The 21,076-nt window shown below is 39.6% G+C and overlaps 1 protein-coding gene and 1 non-coding gene across 2 annotated transcripts in view; one reads left to right on the forward strand and one right to left on the reverse strand.

The window, feature by feature from the left end:
• The window catches only part of LOC122065853 (probable E3 ubiquitin ligase SUD1), a 31,469-nt gene extending 16,262 nt beyond the window's left edge, over positions 1-15,207 (forward strand). The window contains exons 7-9 of the mRNA XM_042629693.1: positions 12,810-12,973; positions 13,063-13,209; positions 14,016-15,207. Coding sequence (XP_042485627.1) covers positions 12,810-12,973; positions 13,063-13,209; positions 14,016-14,531 — 827 coding nt within the window. The 3' untranslated portion in view covers positions 14,532-15,207. The remainder of the gene's footprint in view (positions 1-12,809; positions 12,974-13,062; positions 13,210-14,015) is intronic.
• A 3,647-nt stretch (positions 15,208-18,854) lies between these two features.
• Positions 18,855-18,961, reverse strand: LOC122072449. The gene has a single exon (XR_006138464.1). It is a non-coding gene; the product is annotated as a small nucleolar RNA R71 (small nucleolar RNA).
• Between the last annotated feature and the right edge of the window lie 2,115 nt (positions 18,962-21,076).

Genomic DNA, 21,076 nt, shown 5'->3' on the forward strand with positions numbered 1-21,076 from the left:
GCACTCTTGACTAGGTGACCCGCACAAATGCCTTCTTTGTCACACGTTGCGTCTTCAGAAGTTACCGTGTCACCCCTCTCGTCTTCATATTGTCTCCACTGCTTGTCAACTTGGCAAGGCCAACCGTCTACATTTACCTTTATCTGGTTCACATGGCAGTTCTCATCTTGATTTAGTGTTTAGTGATGTTTGGGGACCCTCCCCGCTACCCTCCATTTCTAGGCATCACTACTTTATAATCTTTGCTGACGATAATTCGGAGTTCATATGGTTTTATCCTTTAGCTAATAAATCTGATTTCTCTATTTTTCATCAGTTTAAATCTTTAGTAGAAAGACACTTTTCTCGTCAATTAAAAGCTATACAAACTGATTGGGGTGGGGAATATCGATCCATGCCCACTGTTGTCTCCAAACTTGGGATTTCCCATCGAGTCTTTTGTCCTCACACCCATGGGCAACATGGGTTGGTTGAACGCCGCCACCGCCATATAGTTGAGATCAGTCACTCTCTATTGGCTCATGGCTCAGACCCACAACGATATTGGCATTTCACATTTGATACGACTGTCTACCTAATCAACCGTATGCCTTCCAAGGCGTCTCAAAATATTTCCCCTTTCTAGCTTGTTTATCACAAAGTCCCTGATTACACATTTCTTCGTGTTTTGGGTGCTTGTGTTTCCCTACTTACACCCTTACAATAGACATAGAATGCATTACAGATTCACTCCCTGTGCATTTTTGGGCTATAACCCTTCTCATCATGATTACCGTTGTCTTGATTGTGTCACCAACGAGATTTACATCGCACGACACATTCTGTTCGGTGAATTCATCTTTCCATCCATCCTTGGACCACCGTTATCCCCATCTTCTCCCCCCAGCCCTTGTGCTACTGCTCCTATTAGGATTTCTCCTTCACCATTGCTACCTCTTCCATCTCCGCCACTGGCACAACTCCAAGTCCCGCTACCCCATCCCTTTTTTCTCCCACCACGGTTCCCTCTCCCACTCCCAATTCCCATCCCTCCCCCCCATTTCACACACGGCCCCTCTCTGAGTTGTATAGCCCTCCCACTCGCTGTACACCATTGGCCCCTACTGGCCTTCAACTGATACATGATCCTCCCCCTCCCTCTCCAACTTCTCACCGACTCCACGCCATGCAACTTCGGCCAAGAACCAAATAGACCCATGCCCACCTTACCTTCACTCCATCCAACCCTACCCCTGAACCCATTTGTTTTTCGCAAGCAAAACAAGGTGCCAGAGTGGCGCATTACCATGTCTGAAGAAATTAATGCCCTTATTCGCAATGGCACTTGGTCTTTAGTTCCGCCACATCCTCGTCAAAATTTGGTTGGGTGTTAGTGGGTGTACCGCATCAAGCAAAATGCAGATTGTACACTGGTGTGTTACAAAGCTGGTTTGGTCGCCAAGGGCTTCCATTAGCAATATGGTGTGGACTGTGGACTACATAGACTTTCAACCACGTCGTTAAACCAACGACAATATGAACTATCCTTTCTCTTGTAGTCACTAATGGCTGGCCCATTCGTCGATTGGACGCTCGTAACGCCTTTCTTCATGGCTTGCTCACAAAGGAGGTTTACATGACACAACCTTTAGGGGTTGTTGATTCCACGCATCCCAACCATGTTTGTCAATTGCATCGATCACTTTATGGGTTGAAGGAGGTGCCCAAGGCATGGTTTAATCGGCTCTCTTAGTTTCTACTTATGGTTTCACTGCCTCCCATGCAGATCGCGCTCTCTTTGTTTATCGCAATGGCCAACACTTGATATATGTGTTAATGTATGTTGATGATATCCTTGTCACAAGTAACATTGAGTCAGCACCTTACTGACTCATTTGACAAAGGAGTTCTCCATCAAGGATCTAGGTCCATTACATTTCTTTCTTGGGATTGAGGCCATCCCTCATTCCAAAGGCTTGTTAATCTTCCAAGCCTGTTATATTGGTGATTTACTACAGTGTGTAGGAATGTTTAATTGTAAAGGGTTCCTAACACCCATGGCTACGACTGCAAAGCCATCTGTTTCAGGGGGTGAGGCGTTCTTTGATCCCACCCTATACTGTTCCATCGTGGGTGCCCTTCAATATGTCACCTTAACCCTTCCTGATGTCTCCTTTCCAGTTAATTGGGTTTGCCAGTTCATGCATGCCCCCACAGGTGAGCATTTGGGGCTTGGTCAAGAAGATTCTGAGATGCTTGAAGCATACTCAGTCCTATGGGCTCTTACTTGATTGTTCTACCACTTACACATTGCATGCTTTCTCTGATGCTGATTGGGTTGGTAATGGTGATGATAGGAAATCAACTAGGGGGTACACTTTCTTCCTTGGGTCTAATCTCATCGCATGGAGCTCTAGCAAACAAAAGACCGTGGCCCGCTCATCCATCGAGTCTTAGTACAAGGATTAAGCAGATGCTGCCGCTAAACTCATTTGGATTGAATCTCTCTTTACGGAGCTTGGCGTTCCTCTTAAGGGCCCTCCCATACTCTGGTGTGACAATATATGGGCTACTTACCTCTTTGCGAATCTAATGTTCTATGCCAGGACAAAACATGTTGAAATTAACTTTCACTTAGTTCGAGATCGGGTTGCTAAGAAGCAACTTCCGTCCAGTTCATTTCAACGGCTGATCAGATTGCAAATGTCCTTACCAAGCCGCTCAATACGGCTCGTTTTCCATTTATGTGCGAGAAGTTGAAGATCATCCCCAGCTCTCCAACATAGGGGGTGTATTGAGCGTATCCACTCAGCTCTGCGGCCTAAGATCGGTGATGCGGATCCGGATTCCAAGGACTGAAATCGGATCGCTTAGGGGCCCACTTGGACACTCAATAATTCACTTGCAATGATCAATGTATTTTTTAATTAAAATAGAGTCTCAGCAAGGTGGTAGAACTGTAAAATGGAATCCAATCTCCAAAGATGGCAAATCTGTAATAAGTAGAACCTTATAACAGAATGGCTGTTTTGTAATTAAGTGGGACTTAACCAAAGGAAAAACCAAAAGTGACTTGAGTGGAAACCAAATGTATGGTCAAGGACAAACGAGGAAAAGGAATTTAAAATAAGGCCAAACCAGAATAAATATAAAAGGTAAGGGCACTTTAGGAAATAAGGAGAAAAAAAAAATTAAAACACTCACTTTATGAGGTTGTCTTCAACCTCACGACAGAGACAAGAACCAGCAGCAAAACAAAGAGAGATGGCGGTGATGAGAACTCCCTCTCTGCACATCGGTTCAGCCCCAAAACTTGGGCGAGGCTTGGATACCCTATGGCCTAGTGATTCCAACAAGAAGACACGTCGAAACAGCAACCAAAGAGGAGCAACACCTTTTGCAACCAGATCTTGCAGTGATGGAAGAACCAGAACCTGCAACTGGTTGACTAGCTGATGCTGTTGGGTGATGGGTTTAGGGAAAGTTTAACTTTGATTTGGTTTCCTTTTGGTTTTAGAAACAATTTCTTTTGGTATTAGTTAGCTTATAATTTTAGATTAGTTTTCATTTTAAATTAGTTACCATATTGATGCTTTGAGTTTTCTTTTATAAGCCGTGTAATTCACTAGTAAGAGACAGATTTGAAGTTATTTTGAACATTGATCAATTGAAGGATGCTTATGGCTATCTTGGATGCTTCCCTCTTCCCTATCCCTCTCTGAAATTCTTCTTTTATTTCTTTTCTTATTTTCTCTCTTCTTCTCTTCTGCCCCTTTCCCTTCTTCTGCTGTTTAGTCCTTTCTTATTTCCTATTGTTATATTTTGTTCTGGGATACTCTGTTTCTGGGCAACGTTAGCAGCACCACAAGTGTGGATCGATCTCTTTCTTGTGAGACTTGTTTTGGCCAAGACTTTGATCAAAGGTAACCCTCCCCTAGGCGACACCAACCCACAAAGCAGCTCCTCCAAAGCTTGATGTTGCTGTGAAGATATCCAAGTCAGACCTGGATCTGAGTTCTGCCATCGCCAAGCACAGTTGCAGGTTCAAAACTCGTTTAGATCTGAACTGTCGAGGTTTTCTGGTGTTGGAGTCCTTGTCGTCCTATCATTGCGAGCCTTCGTTTGTAACTTCAGGCCAAACCGAGGCCTATCAGCTGAGTTCTATCGACTTGAGGTTTCTTATTTTACTGCTGGTTTCTGTTCTCTGTCGTGACCTAAGGTTGAAAGAGGTGATTTTCTAAATTTACAAGGACAGCTATTTATGAATTACAAGAAATCCCCTTGTTCTGAAAATTGTGTTCTATTATTTCCTTCCTTACTTTAGCAATTACAGAATATCCCCTATTAGTTATTTCCCACTTTTTTAAGTGTTTGGTTTCTGAAATTACAAGATTGCCCTCAACCCTTAAATTAAGATATTTTATCATTCTTGAGGGCCCTAAGCGATCCAATTTCAGTCTTTGAAACCCAGATCCGCATCACCAGCTCTCAATAGAGGATGGTTTGAGGAACAATCTCCAGCATTCTGATCGCCTATTGGTAGGGAACTTTCTACCATAGTCTCAGCCCAAAAAGCTTAAAGGAGAAAGAGATCGATGCTCTAAAGTGGGGCTGTAACTGTCGCCCAAAACAGGGTAAGGGAAAAAAAGGAGATAATGGAGATGGAGAAATAAGGAAGAAGAAATAAAGAAACAGGAGAATGGGAGAGAAAAGGTTAAAAAAATTCAGAGGGGGAAAAAGGTTCTCAGCAGCCATACCATTCATTCAAAAAATTCAATTCTTCAAAAAAAACTGTTCGTTACTAGAGTATTACATGGCTTATAAAAGAAAACTCAAGCATAAAAATGGTAACTAATTAAAAATGGAAACTAACCTAAAATTAGAAACTAAATAATACCAAAAGAAATTGTTTCTAAAACCAAAAGGAAATCAAATGGAAGGTAAACTTTCTCTAGACCCATCGCCCAACTGCATCAATCGGATTTCCTCTGTTGAGGTTTCCTATCTTACCAATACTCATTGCATGCAATATCCTCAAGATCACATTGCATGTTTACACAAGGAATCCATATCACATGTAGCTATATTTGGTAGTGTTTGATTGTAATCCAAAGACTCTTAAGATTGTGTTATCAATTAGGGTTATAGCCATTGTATGAATTCTCTTCAATGAATGAAAACGTGGCTTGCACAATTCATGAAAATCTGTATTAGCACTGGGAAACCAATAGCCTACGAAGATCTAGAACATGTTTCCCTCTAAAATAGCAATATCAACAAACTGGTCAAAGGATGATTTATTTGGTTGCAAATCTAAGCATGAGGCCCATTAGGTTTGAGAAAATGGGTTTCCAAAATAAATCCAATGGTTAGATTGGGAGAAATCAAAGAGTTGCGGTAAGAGAAAATGATGCAGATATAGCTGCACTTACTTGGTTGGACCAGTATGACCGGCTTTGGAAGCTAAGAGCCAAGAAGAACCGGTCCAGCTCGGGTTTTTGGTCCAACAAGGGTTGGAAGTAGTTAGTTTTATATTATGTTTTTATTTTCTCATGTTTGTCTTTGGATAGGATACGTAGGAGATAAAGAGTAGGAATCTGTTTTGGGAGTCTAAGTTGGAGTCAATTTTAGTATTAAGCGTCTAAGTAGGAGAGTTATTTTAATTTCTTTTAAATACTTGCATAAACGTAATGTTTGAGATTAGATTTAATTTTATTTAGAATTAGTGAATTCGTGTGTTTTGTGATTCCCCTTCCCCCTCTTGTGCGATTTTCCCTCTTCTCCCTAAGGCTACCCCATCAACTTGGTGTCAGAGCCCTTCGATCCCCATTCCCTTTCTTCCTTCCATCTCTATTCTTCCCTTTCCCATTCACTGTTTCGACTCTACTGAGACTGAGAACACATAAAAAAAAAAAAAAAAAAGTCAAAGAGAAGCAGCTGCGAGAGAAAAAAAAAAAAAAAGAAGCATAGAACAGGGAAGAAAGAATAGAAGAAAAAGACAGAAGAAAGCACAGAAGAAGACGGAGAAGAGAGAGAGAGCGGTGGTGACATACCTGGTTCCCCTCGATTCTATCACTAGTTGTTGACTCCACGAAAGAAGCAGAAGCCCTCTTTTCTCTCGGTACTCTTCCTCCCTACGAATTCCCTTGTTATTTTCTTTCCTTTTTCTGATTTCCCAACATTGCCCTTTTATTCCTCCATTATCTCTAGTTATCCCTCTTTTTATAATTCACTTCCAATTATACCCTTGCCCACACGTGATACACCCCTTGTGACTTAAGTTGAATTTCAGTATTTACAGTTCTGCCATCCTTGTAAAAAAAAAAAGAGTTATTTGCCCATTCTGCCATTGCTCTTTAGACCTCATTTATTTACTACTTTTGCCATCATACTTGTGTGCAATTTTTCCCATCTCCACCATGGTAGCCAATAATGAAGTTGTTCAACAGCTGAACTCCTATAAGGGAGAAATTGATGCAAAATTTGAAGCTCTGACTACTGATGTCACTTCCCTTAAGACAATGATGTGATCCATGCAAGCTTCTATTGATCGTTTGGCGGCAGCAGATAAAGGAGAGAGTCCCATTCAATATGGGGATTCTTCCAACTCCACTCCACAGGATCTGTCACCACCACTACCACCATCGCCACCACATCATACACTGCCACCACCACCATATGGAACTGGTAGATATGATGATGGAGCAGAAAGAGCAACATGATTGGATGTCATTGATTTTTATGGAGACAACAATCCAGAACTGTACCTTGACTGGATTCATAGCTTAAAGACATACTTCAAATGGTACAGGTTGACTGAGGCCCGAAAGATCCTATTTGCAGAGGCAAAACTGAAAGGCATGGCTTGAGTCTGGTGGATCAAGCAATAACAATAGAACCGAACCCGAGGTATTAGTTTAGTCACTACTTGGGCTGAAATGCATGAAGTCATGAACCGGAGATTCTTGCCTTCTGATTACAAGCAACGCATGCATCTCAGGTTTGCACAGTTGAAACAGGAGAATTTGACTGTTGAAGAGTATGTTGCTAGATTTTATTATTTGGCCACTTGTTCTGATTTTGAGTGGGATGAAGAAGTATTGGTAGTACAATTCTGCAGTGGTTTGCACCCTCAACTTAGTGTTGCCATTGCATCTAGCCGATTGCCTACAATGGAAGATGCCGTACAAGTAGCATATCAGGTTGAGGAAAGTCTGAAACGTCCATACAACTAGAGGCCATTTACAGATGCTTTTCCTAGGGGTTCTAGTTCTATTTAGCCATAATCATCCCCGTAGGAAAAGTCGATCAGCAGACCACAGGCTAGTGCTACATCTATGTCATCTTCACGACCTAGCCGGCCGTATTCTCCACCTCGACGTGATTCATACATGTCATCTTCACGGCCTAATCATCCATACTCCTCACGTCAGTGGTTATGACAAGAACTCAGTATTTCAAAAATAGGCTATTCAATGTTTCTCATGCAAGGGGTACAGGCATCTAGCTAACCAATGTCCTAACCGGTTGTTAGCATACATTGACAAGGACAATTTTATACGCTATGCACCAAAAGAGCAACCGAAAATAGGTACAGTAAATCTGGAGGCTGAATGTGATCATGACCCTAATGAGATCAATGATGGTGACAATGATGGTGACAATGATGGTGAGCCTCAACAGTTCTATGTGATCTGTCATCTTTTGACTACACAGAAGATTCCCGAGGAAGACGATTGGCGTCGTAACAGTATCTTTTAGACTAGGGTGCGATGCAATGATAGCTTGTGTAATATGGTGATTGATCTGATATTTGTACCAATGTTGTTGCTGAAGATGCTGTTCGCAAGTTGGGTCTGAAAACTGAGCCTCATCCGAACCCACACACGGTTGGGTGGGTGAACAACAATAATCTGAAAATTCATGAAAGGTGTTTGCTCACGTATTCCATTAGTGGACTGATTGATCAGGTTTAGTATGATGTTTTCCCTCTGAAAGTCTGTCACATTCTTTTGGGGCACCCATGGTTGTTTGACAAGAAAGCCAAGTACTGTGGATATGAGAATGCATACTCTTTTCAGCATGGTGGCCTTGAGATGAAGTTCCTTAAAACATAAAATCTTCCCCCGCTCAAGCTCAAGAGGATAGTTGGAACTTTTCTCATCAAGCACATTGACTCTGACGACATTCTTGGATCTCATCCAAACTAGAAGGAGTCGAGTTCTTTTCAGAAGAGGAGAGTTGATGCAGATATAGCTGCACTTACTTGGTTGGACCAGTATGACCGGCTTTGGAAGCTAAGAGCCAAGAAGAACCGGTCCAACCAGGGTTTTTGGTCCTACAAGGGTTGGAAGTAGTTAGTTTTATATTATGTTTTTATTTTCTCATGTTTGTCTTTGGGTAGGATACGTAGGAGATAGAGAGTAGGAATCTTTTTGGGAGTCTTAAGTAGGAGTCAATTTCAGTGTTAGAGCCTAAGTAGGAGAGTTATTTTAATTTCTTTTAAATACTTGCATAAACGGAATGTTTGAGATTAGAGTTAATTTTATTTAGAATTAGTGAATTCATGTGTTGTGTGATTCCCCTTCTCCCTCTTGTGCGATTTTCCCTCTTCTACCTAAGGCTACCCCATCAGAAAGTTGCTAAAAACTAGAAACTTAGGATTATAAACAATAGAAAACAGCAACTAAAGTGAAGAATAGCAAGTAAAAACAAAAATCGAAAGTAGGTAATGAAATTAGTAACTCAGGAGACAAAATAAGAAGGAATAGAAATAGAAAGCACAAGGAAAATATAAATTGAGCATGTAAGTAGTGCTGCAGGTCACCATAAGAGAAAACAAAATGCTGTTGCTGCTAAGGATTTAATGGACTGATGTGGTGGTTGTTCCTGTACTAGAATGAATTCTGAAACTGAGAACAAGGCAACTAGGAATCAATGAACAGAATAGCAAGTCAAAATCTAAACAGAAAAGGGAGATAAACTGATTTATGCAGGATGTAACTATTGGAGTAATCTGACTGTTAATGGAATAAGAAGAAAGATATGAACTAGGCTTTGATGTAGATTGCAGAAGCAAGGCCAAAACCAGTCCAGACCAGTTGTGGGATTCAACTGCTGTGAGAGATAGCCTGGTCAGATGTGGTCAGGTTCTTGGGACAGATTTATATTTTACTGAAGCATAAAATATGACTTATTTCCGAATAAAGAGGATATTGACTAGCATACAGAGGGAATCGATTCCCAGATTTATATAGTCTTTGACTTGCTGATTTTAAGGTAGATATTTCTGATTTAAGGAAGGATTTTAGTTTCCAGATTTGGATAGAGTATCGGCCTGCAGTTTAATAGAGATATACTTCCCAGATTCCCTTGCTAATGTCCAAATCATGTGGGCCCCATGGCCAGCTGGTGGAGGTTGAATTGAAGGACACGTTCAGACCATTGCGTGGGAGGCTTCTTCAAAGGATGATGAACTGTCGTTTTCTATTTATTGACTAGAGATTAGTTTCTCTTTTATAGGCTTAGTAGATTCCTTTTCTATGATTCTTTGTGTTAGTTAATTAGATTAGGATTCCTTTGCTTTGTCATTGTTTTAATTAGGGAAAGTTCTAGAATTATGTAATCGGTTACTTAGGAAGACCAGCCCCAATGATTGAAAAAAAAAAAAAAAAAAAAAAAAAAAGAATGGCTTATGCTGTAGCTTTGAGAGCTGCGATATGGAGTGACGGTGAGAGGCCGTGAACCGGTGAGATGCCATGAGTGAGAGGCCCAAGACTGAGATAGTCCTCTATCCCCCTTCCCTATCCCCTGCTCCCTTCTTCTCTATTTTTCAGTTTTAATTTTCTGTTGAAGATCGTTCAAAGAAGTGATTTAATTGCTGGACATCAGTGTAGTGATCCTCCTGTAGAGTTGGTTCTTGTCTAAACTAACCTCTACATCAGGCTTCCACCTAGAACTTGACTAGAATCTCACTGGTACAACTTGGCATCTCACCAAGTGCTTCATTGCATCTCACAACAAAGGAGTTCTGAATTTCACAGAAGTCAGTATGCATAAGCTTGATAAATTGTTAAAATCGTTGGAGTAGTGTGATCCCATACTCTTTATATGTAACTTCGATGAAATACGCAAAGTAGGAAACCCCTATTTATGGTAGGGAGAATCCTTTACAATTTAAGTCTTCTGCAAAATAGGAACTATTCTGGAACTTTAGGAAAATAGAAACTAGGGTCTGGAATATAGGACACCTGTCCAGCTTCCTAGAAAAACTACTAAAATAAAAAATTTAACTTGCTAAAATAGAATTAACACTAATCCCGTATAGGATTCAAATATTAGCCCATAGCTATATAACCCAATGGACACACAGGTCAGGTTTGAAACCGAGTTATACTGAGATCTCAGCAAAACCTGATATTTTTTGACAGGAAGATCCGGGGATGGATTTCAGTGGCCATATAGCCAGTTGGCCTTTGAAATTTGTCATCCAACCTATTTTATATCTTCTAAACACAATTGAAACATTAGGTTTTTGAAAATCAAACCCAAAATGATACTTTGACTTCGGACCCTAGGTTGGTAGTCTATGGCATAGGTGAGGTCTATCCTAGGCTATTCCACACAATATCTAGTATTATTGGAATGCATATAATTCAAGTAAAAGTAAAATAATTTAAGAACAGAGAAAAAAAAGAATTTGGCCTCCATCAATTCATAGTTCGGGGACCATTGCTTCTTCACATATAAAAATTACACATAGTCAACAACTAAGTATTCATCATGTTTATTTGGAAAAATAGTTCACGAGATTTTTTTTTTTATCTACAAGTGTTCTTGAGAAGAAATGCAACTCCAACTCTCCAAGTGTTGATATTGAAGTGTCAATCCACTTGCGCCAAGTGTTGATGTTAAGGTGTGATTTGGCAAAAAAGAAGCACCATATATGAAAGTTGGGAGGGGGTGTTCTTCACAACATAGTTGAAACTTCACGAAATCACCAAGAATCTTGTCGAAATAATGCTTTATACCCATAGTCAAGTGACTGATTCGACCGAGTCAAACCGAGACTGAATATGAAACTGAGATCTGGGTTCAAAATCAAGATCTTGGTCGTGTTCTGGTATGTTCTCTACATCTCCTATCATCTTGTCTTGATAATTCACGAAACCGAGAAAATACCGAGGTCTTGGCGAGTCCTCGAACCATGGTTTGCTTTTCCTTGTTCTTCTGAACTGCATCATAATCTCTAATGGTCCACCATTAATAAAAATATTTATTTTTGTGCTCCCCTTTAGACCCCCACTGTTGGGCCTTATAATGCAGCCCATTACAAATGAAACCAAAGAATTAAAAGCCCATATCACGTTGATATTGAAATAGGATTAATTTTTGGACTAGGCTTGCATTACAAAAGCATCTAGAAAATAGGGGAGTTTTGATGTAGATCAAAACATGAAGAAGAAGACAAAAGTAAATAGCAGAAAATACTGTTCACGTGAACTACTCATGTGACCAGTGATTTGGCCCAATATTGCTTCTTTTTAAACTTGGTTTTTTTTTTTTTTTTTTTTTTTTTTTTTTTTTTGTTGCATTTAGGGGAGTCTTTGGGAATAAGTTCCCTTTTTTACTTAGTTTCCTTTCCTTGTATATTGTTTCTTAGTTTACGAGGTATTAGTTTTAGTGGTAGAGTTAGTCCAAAATTTGAGAGTTTCTTATTTTGGTGTTGGTTTCTATTTACATGTTAGTTTCTATTTTGGTTTCTTTTTAAATTGTAAGGCTTTACCTTCTCCCATGTTAGAGGAGCTGATGTAACACATTGAGAATTATTGAATGAATGAATTTTGCAGCCATTGTTGCTCCTTATTCCTAAGATAGGATGTTCAACAGCTGAGATAGCTGTGGGTGAGAGGCCTAGGCTGAGATAGCCATTCCCGTACTCCATTCTTCTCCTTTCCTTTTTTCTTAAAATCTGTTTTATCCTATTTGAGTGAGTGATTAGACCGAGTCTTTTGAAGCACTCAAGGACCACCAGCAGCTTAATTCGAAGACATGCCAGATTCTTCTATTCAATACAGAAGAAATTAGGTTTCTTGGAGAGGGAGTTGAACACCAGTCTCCATAGCTGTGGGTGAGAGGCCTAGGCTGAGATAGCCATGCTCCTACCCCCATTAGGGTTTTGTTCTAGCCCCCCAAGAGGAATCTTCGACCAGCCTTGCAGCTCCATCTGGGCCTTCCTCCTGCAGCCGCAGGATTTCTCCCCTAAACCTGTGAAACCCTCATCTGAGTTCTTCTCTAGAAAATGAATGGTTTCCTAACCACTTGGAAGAATCCAACCAAATTTGGAAGATGATTTGGGGATATCATTGGCCATCTACAAGTAAAAAATTTCAGGCTCATCCGAGCCCCTGGTTTGTGAGTTCTTGAATTTCTCCCTATCCAGCCAGAATTTCAGATCCTGAGATTAGGTCCTATGTGATTTAGTCTTGCATCAAATTTATTTACTTTGTTAAGTTCAAGGCAAATGAAACGTGTTTGACGTGTGTAACAAAGATCAATAGCGTATGTAAAATGGGGAGTATAATATGAAGCTACTACCTGCATATCCAACATTGATGGCCCATACAGCCATCATTCCAACTTACTACTTCATGAAAGGAGTATATGCCGAGAAATGGGCCAAGTAATTTACTAGATGATCCCCTAGTCAAAGTCATCCAATTAGCGTGTAAATATATATATATATATATATATATGAAAACATGTAGTTGATGCTTTTAACTGCAGTTTGCCTCTGCTGGAAAGAAACTCATGTGTAATTTTCTTTGTAGATCTTTACGCGTTCATTATTGGAAGTTATGTCATCTGGACCATTATAGCTGGAGCCAGGTATACAATTGAGCATGTTAAAGCGCAGAGAGCATGGGTTCTGTTGAACCACATCTGCAAGTGGTGTGGAATTGCACTGAAGAGTTCTGCACTTCTGTCACTATGGGTCAGAAATTTAGCTGAGTAATTTCATGTTATTCATCATATTTGTTCTTCTCTCTTATTCCTTTTTTAATGTTTGCGATTGTTCTTCAGATCCTTGTCATCCCAGTGTTGATTGGTCTTCTCTTTGAGCTTTTGGTAATCGTGCCAATGCGTGTGCCTGTAGATGAAAGCCCGGTTTTCCTTCTCTACCAAGATTGGGCACTAGGACTTATTTTTCTCAAGATCTGGACTAGATTGGTAGGTGTTTTACTTAAAAAGAGTCTCCATATATGCATTTAATATTGTCTGGTAGGGATATATATTGTCTCCCCCCACCTCCCAACTAAAAAAAAAATAAAAAAATTAGAAAGTCTGGTACAGATAGCAGCTTAAACTAAACATTGAATTGTGCACATGCTTGGGATTATACTTGTTTACGGCTTATATCAAGATCCCTATCAAACTAAACGGTGATGCTGGATTTTGTTTCTGGAACTTGGCTGTGTTGGACACCCTTTGCATTTCCGAAAAGTTTAATACTTTTAAAGCTATTACATTCAGACGCATGCCACCATGAGATAATTATATAATATTCATGTCAATCAGTTTAGTGTTAGGACATTCTATTAGAAATGGATCTCCTAATGTATCTATAAACTGTAGTACATGTCTGTTATATATTTTTGGACACAGACTTTGGACTCTTCTCGTTGGTATCCTGGTTAACTAGCAATTAAAGTAATTTGGATATCTTCTGCTCCAATCATACCTTAACCTTGGACCTCAAGGTGGAACACATGATAAACAAACCATTTGGATATCTTTAACCAGTTAAAATGGGTTGCATTTTGGTCTGGGTCAACACGTACCTGGTCTGAAATTTGGATTTCACACCTTTCATCATTATGTTTTCAGGCTATTAAAATTGGGTCCATCTATGTTACGAGGAAGGAGAAAAAAAGGGGGTTGGGGCATTTTCTTACGGAGATTTTCCCATTCTCATTCTCAATCATATGGTATTGAGAACAAAGTTGACATTTTATTTATTATTTTTGGTGGATCAGGTTATGCTGGATCACATGACACCCTTGGTTGATGAAAGCTGGCGAATAAAGTTCGAGAGGGTAAGAGAGGATGGTTTCTCCCAGCTGCGGGGCATCTGGGTTTTGCGTGAGATAGTTATCCCAATCATGATGAAGTTGCTAACAGCTCTCTGTGTACCTTACGTGTTAGCAAGAGGGGTGTTCCCTGTCCTTGGGTATCCATTGATAGTTGACTCAGCTGTCTACAGGTTTGCATGGGTAGGTTGCCTGAGCTTTAGTTTGCTGTGCTTCTGTGCTAAGAGATTCCATTTCTGGTTCACCAATCTCCACAATTCCATTCGTGATGACCGCTATTTAATTGGCCGTAGACTTCATGACTTTGGGGAAGATAGAACAGTGAATGTCAATGGGACTGATTTTGTCCCTAGGACTCAAGATACAGCTTTATATGATGCTGGAATAATTGGACCTGAGCAAGATGCTGTTGTAGGAATGAGACCAAGGCACAATCGCCAAGGCCAAAGGCAGGTTGCATAGTGGTTTAAATGGGTGATTCGGAAGGTAGGGCCAAATACATGCATTTCGACAATATTTGGAAGTCTGCTGCTGCCCTGTTTATTCAGTCATAGAGGTTCACAGTTTCTGTTGTGCATAGAGAGAGGGGTCTCGTTGACTAGCTTCAGTTTTTCTGGACAACTCCCCATGATTATTGGGTCAAAATCCTCTGTTTTTCCCATTCATGTTTTTCCTTGTTTTGCTACCTGCAGAACGCGACACGTGGACAATAAGGAGACCAACGGTCAAGATTGGGTGGGGATTATTACATCCGGTGCGTTGATCTTAAAATTATCCATTTGTCGCGTTCTGTAGGTAGCAAAACAAGGAAAAACAGGGATGAGAAAAACAGAGGATTATTTTCTATGATTATTAGGGGGAGACTGCTGGAGAAGGTTGTCTATACAAAAGCAGGCCTATGGGTACTGATGGGTTGTAATCAGTTCCAGTGGAATGGCAGATCTTCTCAGATGACTGGTAGAAACAATGAATAGAGCATGTTTGTTGATTAATATGATTCAATAGTTGGAAAGTTTTTCTGAGGAAAGTTTGGACCATTTACTTCCACTCCTTATGCATACTATCTCCCATGGAGTGAAGGATGCTGACATGTTCATTTATCTTTTCTGGGTTCAAAATCGGAGATCTTTAATGGCTCTTTCTGGTTGCAAGGGAAGGGAAGGGAAGGGAATGGAATTTACGAGTTAAAAGAGAAATATAACTTAATAGCGTAATCAAACTTTTCAAGTGGAATATTTATTTTTCTTCTTAAATCCAAGGAATAAGTTGCAAAATATAAAACTTAAATAACTTTTTAATTTTGGTATGATAAATTCTAGGAAAATTTACATCCACCTCTTCTCGCATTTGCCTTTGTTACGTTCTCCCCATTAGAGTTTTGTTTATTTCATTTAAAACCACCCAACTTAGCAACCAAGGCTCTCTTCTATCCTCCAATCTGGTGAGATTCTCAATCCTGGCCCTGATTAGGCCGACCACGTTACTGGAATTGAAGATGGCAACGGTGGCATTTCCAATTGTTTGAACTACTTGATCTATGCGCCTTGGTGCCTTTTCTGCTAGGTAATAATTCAAGGGACCATTGAGGGATCATTTCCCCTCTTCATCTCACTTTCCCTTCCTCTGAAAAATCTCCCAAACCAATAGAAACAGAACTCGAGGGGGGGAGGTACGTAATAAAGGCAAACGCAAGGGGAGGTGGATGTAAATTTCCCTAAATTCAATAACCAAATTGAATGTTTTGCACTTTAGTAATAATGATTGTGTAGCAACCCCAATGTGGTAATTTGTTCAAATGGAATCTTTATTTTTCTTCTTAAACCCAAGGAACTTGGTTGCAAAATATAATCCAATCTAATTACCAATGTAAAACCCCAGATTTCAAAAACCCTTAGTCATAACTGTAGTGTTAAACGAGAACTTCACCTTAGGGGTATAATGGTAATTATATTGGGCCAAGGATTAAAGTATCGGTATCGGTCGTTGTATCGGTCGGTCAAAATTAAGATACGTATCGGAGGGTATCGTATCGTATCGGAGATACGCTAAGATACGCTAAAGATACGCACATAAATGGATAGGGAACACATTTTTATACACTTTTGCATAAAAAAACAGTTAAAAAAAGTTATATATAACATGTAGAATGCATAAATACTTAAGTGGAGGGTATCGTATTGATAGACAAATATATTGAGTTGAAAATGTTCAAAATGATGAGGGTATGGTATTGATAGACAAATATATTTTTTTGAGAAAAATCAAAATTTTCCATGGAAGTTGTAGAACACTTGTTTTTACACAAGGATTAAAGTATCGGTATCGGTCGTTGTATCGGTCGGTCAAAATTAAGATACGTATCGGAGGGTATCGTATCGTATCGGAGATACACTAAGATACGCTAAAGATACGCACATAAATGGATAGGGAACACATTTTTATACACTTTTGCATAAAAAAAACAGTTAAAAAAAGTTATATATAACATGTAGAATGCATAAATACTTAAGTAGAGGGTATCGTATTGATAGACAAATATATTGAGTTGAAAATGTTCAAAATGATGGGGGTATGGTATTGATAGACAAATATATTTTTTTGAGAAAAATCAAAATTTTCCATGGAAGTTGTAGAACACTTGTTTTTACATAACATATAAAAAATCTAAACATTTTTAATCATTGAGCATGAGTAGATCTAATAAATTTGAAATAAATTGAAACCCTCATTTTCTCTTGAAAAAAGTTTGTAAATCCTTATAAATCCAATGATTTCATGTAATAATGATGCACAAAATGTGATTCTAAGTATGATGAACTAGGGGTGTCAATTCGTGGCCCGAACCGACTAAACCGATCGGGACCGACCGTTTATAGACCGGTCCAGCCAGGACCGTTTATTAAACGTGTCGGGCTTGAGCCCGGACCGTTTATTAAACGTGTCGGGCTTGAGCCCGGCCAGTTTATAAATGGTCGGTCTTGGTTTTGCTACTTGGACCGTCGGGCGCCCGACCGAGACCTACCGTTTAACACCCGATCGAGACCGGCCTATTGTGCACTGGCCTAGCCCGACCCTTTAATGATTGTAGAATACCTATTTTACCCCCCAAATTAGAAAGTAAAAACTAAAAAGTAAAAACATGTTCATATTTTAAATAATGGTTATATTTAGTATCATTTATTAATTTATTGTCATTTTTTTGGGTTTGCATGAGTGGGCCGGAATATAAGAGCACATTTTAAAGAGGGTCCGTTTAAAAACCAATTAAAGCCCGTTCAACATTAAACATGTCTGTAGCCCAATTAAGGCCCGACTAAAGCCCGATTAAGGTGGCCCGATTATAGCCCGAGGCCGACCGACCGAATATAAAGTGTACCATGCCCTCAATAACTAAGCCCGATTAGTTAAATGGGCGGACACGGTGTAGCCTTTGAAAGTCTTTAAGCCCGACTAAGCCCGATCGAAACCGAACCGACCCGACCGGTTGACACCCCTATGATGAACCTTAGATTTGTAAAAAAACTTGAAAATCTAAGGTTAAAATTGAAAAAAGTGAGTAAAGATTCAAGAACTTACTATTCAAATTTTTCAACTTTCAAGTTCAAGGTTCTTCTTGGACTATGTTTTTCTCCTTCTTTGAACCATTCACTTCGACAATGTTTCTTTCAATCTACCATTTGAGTCTCCAAAAAGGTGTGTGAATCAAAGGGAAAGAAAGAAGAGAAATATAGAAAACTATTGGTGAGAGTTTGAAGTGTTTGTTTCAAACAATAAAAGGTACATTCACGGGAATTTTCATATTTTCAGTCGATACGTATCGATACAGTACGATACGGCTCGATACTACACGATACGGTCGATACATACCGATACGGTACCGATACGTACCGATACTCTCGGGAATTTTCAGATTTTCAAAAGTTCGTATCGTAGAGTATCGTACGTATCGGTACCGATACGGTATGGTACGGTACGATACGCACGATACAACGATACGTAAAAGGGGGCCCAAAATTCCCCGTAGCGTATCGGAATGTATCGTGCCGATGCCTATCGAAACGGATACGTATCGGCCGATACGGCACGATACGCACCGATACTTAAAACCATGAGTATGATAAAGACAGGTTTTGCCCTGTAACAGTACCCCAGGAATTGACCTGAGCAACCCTGGATCCCTGTCGGTAAGCTCTCAAAAAGCCAAAAAAAATCAAAAAAATCATTAAAAAATCATAAAAAAAAAAATCTATCCATTCTTTTGTGCTTGTCTTACTCTAGTTGTGGGTAATTTTCTGTTGCATAAATGTTAGGTGGGTACATAATACTAAGAATCGGTTAGAAAGAAGAGATCCAACAAGTAGTGACCCTATACGTTTGCTCTCTTTAAAATCCTTCAATATGAGAGATCAACAACAAAACCCTTCACCTAAATCTCTGAAAGATAGGTTCTACCCTGCTAGAACAGTCCAACCTTCCTGCATAGTTCTACCACAAGCCCAAGGCAATAATTTTGAACTCAAATCTCAATACATCACTATGTTGCCCCACTTCCATGGGTTAACCTCTGAGGATGCATACCTATTTCTAAGGAAATTTGAAGAGGTATGTGTTCTAATTAAGATTCAACAGCTTTCTGATAATGTTGTTAAGCTTAGGTTTATCACTTTTACATTAAAAGACAAAGCTAAGAAGTGGTTGTATGGGTTATCCACAAATTTCATAACCTCATGGGAACAGTTCAATGTTGTCTTCCTTAAGAAGTTTTTCCCAACTCACAAGACCAATAAGCTTAGAAGTGATATCCTTCACTATAGGCAAAAGTCTAGTGAGTCATTTTCCAAACTTATGGAGAGACTCAAGGATCTACTCCAAGAATGCCCTCACCATGGCCTAGACTTATGGCATTTATGTCAAATAATTTATGAGGGTATTGATTACCCAACTAAACAAATGATATAGTTTATGTGCCTTGAGGGATTCACATCCTTTACAGATGAAGGAAATCTATGGGAATTCTTACTTGACTTAGCTGACAAAACCCGTGAGTGAGAATCAACCCAAGAGAGTGAAAGAACCATAAGAGGAAAAGGATATTTTATGGATGGGATAGTAGCCAAGGAAGCCTATTTGGATAGTCTAATCAAGAGAATTGAGGCTATTATTTCTAGAGAGCCATCATCAGTCAATTTGGTTAAGATTTGTGCTTGGTGCCAGTCCCCTGGACATCTCTTAGAAGAATGCCCCAACACCTCTAGGGGCACTTCTAATGATAGTGTTAATGCCTTATACCAAAATAATCCATATAGTAATACCTACAATCCAGGATGGAGAAATCACCCAAATTTTTCTTAGAATCAGGGCAACCAAGCAGGGCCTTCAAATTTCCATAATTAATGTCAACCTGGACTCCAAAGGTCTCCCTTTGCACAATAATATTTTTCTCAAAATACTTTTCCTAGGTTAAATGTAGGACCTCAGGCTAGTTTTCCTAGGGCCCCTCTCTTATCATTTTATCAGCAACCCCTTTGGTTTACCAACACTGGAGAGGCAAGTAGAATAGTGACTTGAAAAAAAATATGGCCCTCCTCATGACAAGCCATCAAAATCTTACGAGAGAGCTCACTCAAGTTGTCTCAATTATGCGTGAGAGGGAAAAAGAAACTTTACCCAGTCAACTAGAGCCTAACCCTAGGCATTATCAGCCTGTTAGTTCACAAACATCAACTAAGGCACCACTGAATATAGTAAAAGGTCAGACCCAACAAGGGCCCTCTAACCAATATAATGTTGTTTATGCCCTGAGGAGTGGTAGAGAGTACCAACAGAGCGTTCCTAAATCTTCCTCATCTATTACTCATGTTAACTCTCCTTCAGTTGAGGACACAAGTGTGCCTCTTGTTTCAGGTTCGTCTGATGACCCTAACGATTTTTCTGAAACTAAAGATGATTTGGTTGAGGAAATAAAAAATGATTCTTCTAAACAGGGGCAAATCCCTAACAGTCCTTATGTTCATCCTGTCCCATTTCCTAATCGTTTGGTAAACAAAAGGAAGACTGCTTCCATGGACAAATTTTAGAAATCTTCAAAAAGGTAGAAGTGAACATCCCCCTTTTGGATGCCATATCCCAGATCCCCGCCAATGTAAAGGTACTAAAAGATTTGTGTACTCATAAACGTATCACTAGTGTGCCCAAAAAGGTATTCTTGGCAGGTAACATTTATTTCATAACTACTCAACCTATAGCAGCCAAGTATAAGGATCCAGGGAGCCCTACCATATCTTGTGTCATAGGTAACACCTACATTGAGCATTCCTTAATTGACATTGGCGCAAGTGTGAATCTTTTACCTTACCATGTGGACAAGCAACTTGGATTGGGAGAATTGAAAGCCACTAGAACTACTCTTCAGTTGGCAGATAGGTCTGTTAAAATTCCTAAAGGGATGGTTGAGGATGTCTTACTAAAGGTTGGGGAATTTATTTTCCCTATTGATTTCATTGTGTTAGATACCAAGCCCTTCTCAACCAAGGATGAGATCCCAATAATTTTAGAAAGACCATTCTTGGCTACCAGTAATGCATTAATCAACTGCCAGAATGGTTTCCTAAGATTATCTTTTGAAAACCAAACTGTTGAGTTTAACATGTTTAGGATAGGCAAGCAGCCACATATGGAAGAAAAGATCAATATGCTTGAGGATTTTCTAGATTTTTCTTATGATTTAGTTACCAACTTTGATATTAATTTTGATTCAGAATTCCAAGAGTGTATGGATGAGTTGGCTGATGATAGTGAAATTTTTTTTTCTGAAGTCTTGAGTCTTTACACACCTATGGAACCCTTAGGACCCCTTTCCAATTCCATTCCCAAACCTTCCATAGTTGAGCCCCCTAAGATAGATCTTAAGGAGTTACCATCTAATTTGAGGTATGCTTTCCTAGGGCCTAACCAGACTCTTCCTATAATAATTTCTTTAAATTTGACTTCTAGCCAAGAAGAGAAGT

This window comes from Macadamia integrifolia, chromosome 2 (genome assembly GCF_013358625.1).
Source record: "Macadamia integrifolia cultivar HAES 741 chromosome 2, SCU_Mint_v3, whole genome shotgun sequence".
NCBI classification, from domain to species: Eukaryota; Viridiplantae; Streptophyta; class Magnoliopsida; order Proteales; family Proteaceae; genus Macadamia; species Macadamia integrifolia.